The sequence below is a fragment of the Asterias rubens genome, chromosome 16, assembly GCF_902459465.1.
Source record: "Asterias rubens chromosome 16, eAstRub1.3, whole genome shotgun sequence".
In the NCBI taxonomy this organism is placed as follows: Eukaryota; Metazoa; Echinodermata; class Asteroidea; order Forcipulatida; family Asteriidae; genus Asterias; species Asterias rubens.
The window spans coordinates 7,319,204-7,330,547 of NC_047077.1; the positions used below are offsets into that span (position 1 = coordinate 7,319,204).

The window sequence follows — 11,344 nt, forward strand, 5'->3', positions numbered from 1 at the left end:
TTGTTTGAGTAGCCAAAACAAACTCTAAATCGTAAAGGGTTCCGTCCTTTTCCTCTGATTTTCATCAAGAGAGTTTTCTGATTCAATGTGTATGTCTTGGTTTAGTGGCATGTATTGTGTCTTATTTCTTGTGTCCTTTTTGTAAGGGTACTGTGTTTTTTTGGCCACTCCCCTCTGTTGGGTTTGGCCCCAGGGGTAGATGAAGTACTCATGTTGGATTTGTTGTGGGCTGTTGTCAGATGGTTGGTGCTGCTCTCTTTGGTTTGGAGGGTCTCGAGAATCAACTTTAATGATTGTATATTTTGGGATGTTACCATTAGACAATGAATCAAGCACATCTTCGAGGATGCTCCCCTCTGGTGCGGTAACAGCCTGAAGATGTTCCCTTGCCAGTAGGGGTATTTGACTGGTTGGTGGTGATGAGTGAATCTGCCTCTGTTCATGAGACAGAATGCCAGAGTCGCTGGAAGTAGCGCTCTCTGGATAGGCCTGTTCTGAAGGAGGAGCGACCTCATCGATGTTGCCAAAGGTGTCTCGGGACCCGAAGGCGGAGTCAAGAACTGGGGATTGAGAGGGGATATACTCATAAGGATTTTCGTCTTCGTCATTGAAGGACTTGTTATTATCGGTGATGGGAGTGACTTGGGGTCGCCTGTTTGGCGGTTTGACCACCTGAACCTGGTGGGGTTTGACTTCCTGCAGCTGAATCTGCTGGTGGTATCTCTGGGTCCGCCAGTTGAGACACCTAATCAAGATACTCAATACGATGACAATGACAGAGACTGTGGCCCCAGCGACGAGGACATAGATTATCACATCACTCAGCCCAGCAAACAGGAAAAACTGATCTTCATTTTGTCTTGAACTTGTAGACTTAGGCGGTGTGGATGCAGCAATATGACCCAGCTTAACAGCTCTCGGACAGAGGTCTTCGTCTGAGATTGAGTCCAGGAGTTTGCCTTCCAGATGTTGTGGCAAAGGACATGTCAAGTCTACTCTGCTGGCGTCAACCCCCTCATCTGACTTATGCAGTTGGATCCATTCACGAATGGGGTTCATGGAACAAGTACAGGATAAGTCGTTCTGCCCCAAGTAGAGTTCATCAAGTCCTTTCACCAGTTCTTCAGACAAGCTGCTGATTTCCTGCATTTCGTTATCATAAAGGTCAAGTATCTTCAGTTGGGGTAAGGTTGGAAAGGCATTTATTGAAATGAGGAGATTACCGGACAAGTCTAGCTCTTCTAGATTCTGTAAAGGATCAAAGGTTCCACTCTCTATAATGTTAAGGTTATTGTTCATTATGTTCAGATAAGTAAGATCTGACAAATCGGCAAAGATTTGTGGAGAAAGATTTGTCAGTAAGTTATCGCCCATGTGGAGATATTTCAACAAAGGGGTGTGTCGGAAAAGGCCTGCGGGTAATTGACTTATTTCATTATGACCAATGTACAGACCAGTGAGGGCGCCGAGTCCACGAAAAGCGTCTTGATGAAGTTGACTTATGCTGTTTTGATTCAGGAAAAGTCGTTCCAGAGATGAACTGCCCTCAAAAGCTCCCTCCTCTACGCTTTCTAACAAGTTGAACTGCAAGTAGATGTACAATAACGAATCGCATCCATCGAAAGCTCCACTGTTTATCTCGCAGATGGTGTTGAATTCCAGGTCAAGATAGCGCAGATCTCGAAATCCCGTGAAACTTCCCGCCTTGAGGTTTTTAAGTCTGTTGTTCCGAATATCCATGGATACCGCGGTCTGGTACCCACGCGGGATCTCCTCCAAATCGCGGTTGCGGCAGTTTGCATCTAACGCCCATTCGGTGAACTCGCAGGTGGCGCTGCTGTTGACATCTCGTGAAGCGTCTACTCCTGTCATGCAAAGCAGGAGCACTACGCTAGCATGAGACGTCAAGATTACAACCATAAGTAACACCATGATGTCTGACTCTCAAAAGGCTAAATGGCACTTATCTGATGAAGAAAATAAAAACAATCAGAGAAGACATTTAGTGGGATGTAAAGTTTTGGATGGGAAGGATGTGACGCAGTCTCTAAGTGTTAATGGTTTGAAACAAAATGGAGGAGTCCCAGGTCAAAATTGCAGTTGAACCCAGTTAACTGGGGTCAACTGGTTCAACTGGATAGCAGAGCTGCCAACTCTTCCGGATTTTGCTGAAGACTCCCGTATTTGACGGCAATCTTCCGTCATCCCGCAAGCAGTCAAAATCTCCCGGATCCCCAACCTGTTAATGACAAAATAATAAAATTGACGAATTTCCTAGCCCTCCGCCGTGGCCCATGTGTGTATAACGTTTGCGCGCGTGCATATTTAATTGCATAGATGCGCAGAAAAAGTTGTTCTAACCGTAGTTTCGTCTTCTGCGCATCCATACATGTGCATGCACTGATCAACCTCGCCACCATGGGTAGCGCGCTATATCGATACCTCTCGTCACTAACCCCTGGAATAGATGTTTGCACTTATAGTGGCGTATACTCGTGTGGGATCGTTCTGACGCACTGCCCACGATCGAGCAAATGACGCTGCTACATCGTACACCACTGGGAACGTGGTTGGAAATGTAAAGCAAAATGGCGCCGCCCAGTAGAGCAACTGGTAAGTCGCTGAAGAAAATTAAATACGCTCAAAAATACAAAGAAGACTACCTCAAAGAATGGCCTTGTATAAAGAAATCATCAAAGGATGAAAACCATGCCTTTTGCACTACGTGCAATTCAGAGGTATCTGTGAAATACGGCGGACGAAACGACATATTGAGACACATAGATTCCGACAAACATTGCAGTAGTGCAACAGCACGATCCAACACGCTAGGCATTGCAGATTTTTTTAGAAAATCAGGCTCTGATGACAGCAGTATAATAAAGACGGAAACTTTATTCACAGGGTTTATAATTGAACATAACTTAAACGTTGCATCTTCTGACCATGCTGGTCCTCTTTTTAGACGAATGTTTCCCGACAGTGCTTCAAAACTAGAAACATGTGCAAAACATTTAAAATATAAACAGTAATATTCTTTAGTAATATTTCAAATGTATATGTCTGTACATGAATATTGGTTTTTATGTCCGCAAAAATCGACGTGACGCGTGCTGAGATTGAGTCTTTCTGACTTAAAAATAAAATCTTCCTGATTTTCAAAAACCAATGTTGGCAGCTCTGGGATAGTGACCAAACTCGCTTTTGTTAGACCAACTCGTCCGATCCAAGGCAAAGTGTTCCTTTAATTCTTGAGATGCTTTCCAAAATCAAACTAGCCAGCCGACCACTTGGCACTAAATTTTAGGTGGTTTTGGCATTTGGCCAATAAGCTACTGTTAAAGTAGAACGCTGATTTATAAGTTCATTACTAGAGTTCAAAAACATCATTGAACAAAGAATGTTTTTAAGCTATTCCTGAAAGTTGGCAATGATGGAGAATGACGTACATATACATCAGATGGGAAAGTTCATATCTCAGTGGGAGAGCTATTTAACTGGCAAGTAAATCTTTAAACACAAAAGGAAACCATTAAACTTTTTAATAGTTGGTGCATTCACGGATATTGTTGATGATATCAACAAATTTTTACATCTTAGCAACAGGGAAATACCCTACCCATTTCTGAAATGACAGCACACATCTCCCACTGTGCACTACTCGTTAGATCATTAAAAGAACATTTTGCCTGTCAAAGCATTTTCCATGGTTTCCATGGTCAAAGGCAAGAAGCTTTTTTTGTTGACTTCAATCCCAGCTTCACTGTATCTCGTTAGGGCCCCGTCAAAAAAAAAGCCTATAGTTGTTTTCTTCTTTAGCTTCTTTAAACAAATTTTTTTTAAAGCTAATTGAAGCCTACTCCAAGTGTTGTACAGTATAGGTCAGCCCTTACTCAATAAAATATTCTTACTTTTCTTCTAAGGACCAAATATCACGCCTGTTTATGTTGTTTTAAGCGGATGTTAAAGGCAGTGGACACTATCGGTAATTACTCAAAATAATTACTAGCATGAAACATTACCTGTTATCGAGTAGAGAGAGGTTGGTATGGAGAGGTTGATGGTATAAAACATTGTGAGAAACGCTCCCTCTGAAGTGCCATAGTTTTCGAGAAAGAAGTAATTTTCCACAAATTTGATTTCGAGACCTCCGGTTTAGAACTTGAGCTCTCGAAATCAACCATCTAAACAAACACAACTTCGTGTGACAAGGGTGTTTTTTCTTTCATTATTATCTCGCAAGTTCGACGAATTTTCACAGGTTTGTTATTTTATGCATATGTTGAGATACACCAACTGTGAAGGCTAGTTTTGACAATTACCATTAGTGTCCACTGTCTTTAAATGAAGACAATCAGAAAGCGCTCATGTTTAAAAAAAAAAGCATTTTATTTTGGAACTCACTGGACTTAATTCTTACAATGTGACTTGTTTCTTATTTGCTTATTTTTTACTTTTTTTATATTTATACACAGTTTTCCCAGGGGATAACGATTTGATAAGTAATAAAACCCATACATTGAAAGTAGATACAAATACAGTGGCAAGTGAGTATAGTAACTACAAATTAAATACAAATTTACTCAATTAACCTTGATAAAGGTTAGGACAAATGTTTCCATTTTTAAGAGACTTTCTGAACCACTCCCATCACACATTTATCAGTAAAAACTGTTGTCAAATATACAGATATTGTAAATGCTTGTGTACTTTATGTAGTACCTCTCACAATCAGAGAGATTAGGCTAGCTCGGTGGTTTCTTTCCCTGTCTTTCATCTGCGTGGACCCCAGTACGAATCCCACCTTAGGCCCTGAAGCTTGCTTGTGGATTGGGTTTTCAGTCCCTACCTCATTACATGTGCATGCATTTTCCCAAAAATCTAAATCTAAAACTTAACATTTCCTTCTGTTTCCTATTCATCCTGGTATTGGCAATTGGTACTTTGCTTAGTCGTGCAAGCTGATAACACTAACATATAAGTTTACAAGATCACATACTGTACATGTAATTACAAGTTGTACTAAAGAATTTTTTAAAAAGACACTCATTTAATACAGACTAAAAATAGTATTTACAAAAAAGTACATTCTCAGAAAATGTTTGGCATAATTTTGTTTGTAAAGTAAGAAACTACTGGTAAGTTTATCCACCACCTATTTCCTTGCCTTACCCACCAAAAACTTATTAGAAAATTAGAAGATAATTATTTACATTAAAATGAGAAACTCTAGCACTCACTCCTGATGTCATACCCCTCTCCCGTACCCCTCTCCCGAACCCCTCTCCCATACCCCTCTGCCGTACCGCTCTCCCGTACCGCTCTCCCATACCCCTCTCCCGTACCACTCTCCCGTACCCCTCTCCCGTACCCCTCTCCCGTACCCCTCTTCCGTACCCCTCTCCCGTACCCCTCTCCCGTACCCCTCTCCCGTACCCCTCTCCCGTACCCCTCTCCCGTACCCCTCTCCCGTACCCCTCTCCCGTACCCCTCTCCCGTACCCCTCTCCCGTACCCCTCTCCCGTACCCATTGGTGCCCTCTTGGTTGCATTGCCCACCAGTGCTTTGGGGTTTACCAATCAAAACTATTGCAATCCCTTACAAATACAATGCTCCAAGTCACAATTCCCAACAGCACACATGGCACACTTGTTTATTAATAACCACTTTTCACTAGTACTGATTTATTAAAAAGTATTCTATATAAAAGTACATATTTTTAGAGTTATTGTTTTTAATGTAATTGTCTTGGTTAATTTACATGTATTCAAGAATGCTTAAAGGAACACGCTGCCTTGGATCGGTTGAGTTGGTCTTTGAAAAGCGTTTGTAACTGTTTGCTATAAAATGCATATGATTAGAAAGATATTTTAAAAGTAGAACATAATGATCCACACAAGTATCACTCGAAATTGGGTGGTTTTCCTTTTACCTCGTCGACAAACACGGTCGGCCATTTATGGGAGTCAAATTTTTGACTCCCATAAATGGCCGACGGTGTTAGTTCGCAAAGTAAAATGAAAACCAAGCAATTTTGAGGCAAATGTGTGTGGATCATTGTATTCTACTTTTAAAACATCTTTCTAACCATATGTATTTTATAACAAACGGTTACGAACGCTTTTCAAATACCAACTCGACCGATCCAAGGCAACGTGTTCCTTTAATACAATATTGTTAATTTTTTTGGCTTATTTTTATAAAATATAAAACATAAAAGTAATGTATGAAAATAAAAATTATTTAAAAGTATTTTGAGCAAAAGACCCAAGATTCTACTCATGCACAAGATAGTATCAAGACATTACTCTTAAATGTTGAAACCTTTCTACATTGAGTCAAATCAATGGCAGTATTGAAGGACAAATTGGAGTAAACCTTTACACCAAACAGAAATGAGTTATAATTCTATGATTGTATTTTTCTGTCATTTTTTAATTTTATACTTTTACTTTTATTTATTTATTAAAAAATAAAATGTTAAATTCTGTGCATTTGTATGTTACATAAAACAAATATGGAATGCATTTCATTAATGCATTGTCGCAGAATATTATCTTTATTTACTGGCTTTTCTGTTTTACTTGACTTTGCCCCATAAAATGTTCTGTTGAGATATTCCGGTAGCTAGAGACAGTTTGAATTCTATGTTGGGGCTCAAATTTGGGAAAGAAATCCACAAGACTGCAGTCATTTTTACCGGACCAGGATTCTTTGTAAAAATAAAAATAATAATAATAATAATTGTGGCTTCTTATAAAGCGCACATGTCCGTCCACCCAGTGACGCTCCTGGCGCTGTAACATACTGTATTTCCTGCCAGATGTGGGACTACGTTTGAATTATGAGACCTAATTCTGATAGCACCGTGCAATGCTTTACAAGGTGCTGTGGCGCATATAGCTGCCGATCGGACCAGGAACACCGGGGCGAACCCCTTCTCTTTTCGATAAGTGCACTGGGTTCTCTTACATGCGTTACAAAACACATGGGACCAACGGCTTAACGTCCCATTCGAAGGACGAAGCAATGGTTAAGTGTCTTGCTTCAGGACACAAAGTGTCATGACTGGGGGTTCGAACCCACACTCTGCTGATCAGAAACACCAGAGTTTGAATTCGGTGCTCTTAACCGCTCGACCACTTAAATTGGGAACAAACTTCTTGAGTCCTGACAACATGCTTTTAACTGATTTCATGTGAACAATTGAGCACTTAGCACATTACACATGTACTAGAAAATAGCCGTGTCTTATAGATACAACAAGGAAGGCAGATACAACAAGGAAGGCAGTGATAGCACTTATACATGTATGACTTAAAGACTAACTAATAACATAAACAAACTGCATGAGCTTTTTCAGCAACAACTACTTCAGCTTTTTATGCACTAAGACATGCAAGAGAAGAATTATCTTCCGTGTTAAGTAGATTAGTATATTCTGTGTAAACTGTAACTGCGTATACTGTACATGCTGTATGTGTGCACTGTGAAGAACATGATATCATATTGAAGGCTGAAATAGTTTATCTGATATTCGGCGCATAGTTGAATAGAATTGCGTAGTTTATAATCCATGCTGGCTTACTGCGTACTGTGTAGATGCATTCACCACATATTTTATATTGTAGGCTTTCATATTTTGTCTAATATTTGAAACCACACTGAAGATGATATTGAATGGTCAAACAGTAGGAGGGTTGACTGTGTTCTGTGTAGATGCAATTACCTCATTATAGGTTTGTGAAGTTTATCTACCATTCAAAACCATACACTGAATGACCATACACTGAATGACCAAACAGTAGGAGGGTTGACTGTGTTCTGTATAGATGCAATTACCTCATTGTAGGTCAGTGAAGTTTATCTATCATTCAAAACCATACACTGAATAACCATACACTGAATGACCAAGCAGTAGGAGGGTTGGCTGTTCTGTGTAGATGCAATTACCTCATTGTAGGTCAGTGAAGTTTATCTATCATTCAAAACCATACACTGAATAACCATACACTGAATGACCATACAGTAGGAGGGTTGACAGACCTTTGAAAAATCTCTGGCATAGCTGGCCTCTGGACTTGGCATCTTTGGGTTGACTGTGTACTATACAGATTCAATCTCCACATGGTATCATGTTGTATGTTAGCAAAGTTTATAAAATCCTTCAAAAAAACACAATGAAAGATTAAACAGTAGGAGGGTTGACTGTGTACTGTATAGATATAATCACCAACAGCAAAGTTTATATATCCTTCAAAACCACTCATTGAATGATTAAATAGTAGGAGGGTTGACTGTGTACTGTATAGATGCAATCTCCAAATCGTATCATATTGTAGGTCAGCTTAGTTCATCTATCCTTCAAAGCAACACAGTGTGTAAGGTTCATCAAATCATGCAGCAAACATGAGTTTCAATTTGATATTTGACATGCGTTTTGGATTGCACATTGATTCATCTTTATAGAATGTACAGGAACTTTTAAAAGCGAAATGATAAAGTGAACATCGAGGCAGTGATGCAAGAAAACGAAGCTTAAAGCCATTGTACAATTTCCGTAAGCAATATTGTCCAAGTCCCACACTTCGTGTATCACAACTTATATATAAAATAACAAACCTGTGGAAATTTAGGCTCAATCGGTCATCGCAGTCGGGAGAAAATAACGGGAAAACCCACCCTTGTTTCTACACTATTCGCCGTGTCATGGCACGTGTTTAAAATAAATCCGTAATTCTCTTGATATTGTTTTATGGTTTTCTCAAAAAGTGAAGCAGTGCATGGAATAATATTTCAAGAGAAGTCTTTCATCATTACCTTCTGTAAACCCTGTAAATTATTTGTAAATCTGTGAACTTTTTTTTGTTCTGTAGCGAAAGTGTATAATGGCTTTAAAGCTGTGTACAATTTTTCAATTTTGAAGTATTTAATGTTGTTTGAGTAGCCAAAACAAACTCTAAATCGTAAAGGGTTCCGTCCTTTTCCTCTGATTTTCATCAAGAGAGTTTTCTGATTCAATGTGTATGTCTTGGTTTAGTGGCATGTATTGTGTCTTATTTCTTGTGTCCTTTTTGTAAGGGTACTGTGTTTTTTTGGCCACTCCCCTCTGTTGGGTTTGGCCCCAGGGGTAGATGAAGTACTCATGTTGGATTTGTTGTGGGCTGTTGTCAGATGGTTGGTGCTGCTCTCTTTGGTTTGGAGGGTCTCGAGAATCAACTTTAATGATTGTATATTTTGGGATGTTACCATTAGACAATGAATCAAGCACATCTTCGAGGATGCTCCCCTCTGGTGCGGTAACAGCCTGAAGATGTTCCCTTGCCAGTAGGGGTATTTGACTGGTTGGTGGTGATGAGTGAATCTGCCTCTGTTCATGAGACAGAATGCCAGAGTCGCTGGAAGTAGCGCTCTCTGGATAGGCCTGTTCTGAAGGAGGAGCGACCTCATCGATGTTGCCAAAGGTGTCTCGGGACCCGAAGGCGGAGTCAAGAACTGGGGATTGAGAGGGGATATACTCATAAGGATTTTCGTCTTCGTCATTGAAGGACTTGTTATTATCGGTGATGGGAGTGACTTGGGGTCGCCTGTTTGGCGGTTTGACCACCTGAACCTGGTGGGGGTTGACTTCCTGCAGCTGAATCTGCTGGTGGTATCTCTGGGTCCGCCAGTTGAGACACCTAATCAAGATACTCAATACGATGACAATGACAGAGACTGTGGCCCCAGCGACGAGGACATAGATTATCACATCACTCAGCCCAGCAAACAGGAAAAACTGATCTTCATTTTGTCTTGAACTTGTAGACTTAGGCGGTGTGGATGCAGCAATATGACCCAGCTTAACAGCTCTCGGACAGAGGTCTTCGTCTGAGATTGAGTCCAGGAGTTTGCCTTCCAGATGTTGTGGCAAAGGACATGTCAAGTCTACTCTGCTGGCGTCAACCCCCTCATCTGACTTATGCAGTTGGATCCATTCACGAATGGGGTTCATGGAACAAGTACAGGATAAGTCGTTCTGCCCCAAGTAGAGTTCATCAAGTCCTTTCACCAGTTCTTCAGACAAGCTGCTGATTTCCTGCATTTCGTTATCATAAAGGTCAAGTATCTTCAGTTGGGGTAAGGTTGGAAAGGCATTTATTGAAATGAGGAGATTACCGGACAAGTCTAGCTCTTCTAGATTCTGTAAAGGATCAAAGGTTCCACTCTCTATAATGTTAAGGTTATTGTTCATTATGTTCAGATAAGTAAGATCTGACAAATCGGCAAAGATTTGTGGAGAAAGATTTGTCAGTAAGTTATCGCCCATGTGGAGATATTTCAACAAAGGGGTGTGTCGGAAAAGGCCTGCGGGTAATTGACTTATTTCATTATGACCAATGTACAGACCAGTGAGGGCGCCGAGTCCACGAAAAGCGTCTTGATGAAGTTGACTTATGCTGTTTTGATTCAGGAAAAGTCGTTCCAGAGATGAACTGCCCTCAAAAGCTCCCTCCTCTACGCTTTCTAACAAGTTGAACTGCAAGTAGATGTACAATAACGAATCGCATCCATCGAAAGCTCCACTGTTTATCTCGCAGATGGTGTTGAATTCCAGGTCAAGATAGCGCAGATCTCGAAATCCCGTGAAACTTCCCGCCTTGAGGTTTTTAAGTCTGTTGTTCCGAATATCCATGGATACCGCGGTCTGGTACCCACGCGGGATCTCCTCCAAATCGCGGTTGCGGCAGTTTGCATCTAACGCCCATTCGGTGAACTCGCAGGTGGCGCTGCTGTTGACATCTCGTGAAGCGTCTACTCCTGTCATGCAAAGCAGGAGCACTACGCTAGCATGAGACGTCAAGATTACAACCATAAGTAACACCATGATGTCTGACTCTCAAAAGGCTAAATGGCACTTATCTGATGAAGAAAATAAAAACAATCAGAGAAGACATTTAGTGGGATGTAAAGTTTTGGATGGGAAGGATGTGACGCAGTCTCTAAGTGTTAATGGTTTGAAACAAAATGGAGGAGTCCCAGGTCAAAATTGCAGTTGAACCCAGTTAACTGGGGTCAACTGGTTCAACTGGATAGCAGAGCTGCCAACTCTTCCGGATTTTGCTGAAGACTCCCGTATTTGACGGCAATCTTCCGTCATCCCGCAAGCAGTCAAAATCTCCCGGATCCCCAACCTGTTAATGACAAAATAATAAAATTGACGAATTTCCTAGCCCTCCGCCGTGGCCCATGTGTGTATAACGTTTGCGCGCGTGCATATTTAATTGCATAGATGCGCAGAAAAAGTTGTTCTAACCGTAGTTTCGTCTTCTGCGCATCCATACATGTGCATGCACTGATCAAC

At 40.9% G+C, this 11,344-nt stretch overlaps 1 protein-coding gene and 1 long non-coding RNA gene across 2 annotated transcripts; both read right to left on the bottom strand.

Annotated features, from left to right (window-relative positions):
* Nucleotides 1–10,867, bottom strand: LOC117301076. Its single transcript, XM_033784959.1, has 3 exons — nucleotides 9,757–10,867; nucleotides 9,040–9,680; nucleotides 1–1,941 (listed from the first exon to the last, which is right to left on the bottom strand). Exons 1-3 carry the CDS (start codon nucleotides 10,865–10,867, stop codon nucleotides 25–27), a joined length of 3,669 nt encoding a protein of 1,222 aa, XP_033640850.1. The 3' UTR covers nucleotides 1–24.
* Nucleotides 7,715–8,611, bottom strand: LOC117300579. The gene is made up of 2 exons (XR_004520176.1): nucleotides 7,954–8,611; nucleotides 7,715–7,842 (listed from the first exon to the last, which is right to left on the bottom strand). It is a non-coding gene; the product is annotated as an uncharacterized LOC117300579 (long non-coding RNA).
* Nucleotides 10,868–11,344: the final 477 nt, after the last annotated feature.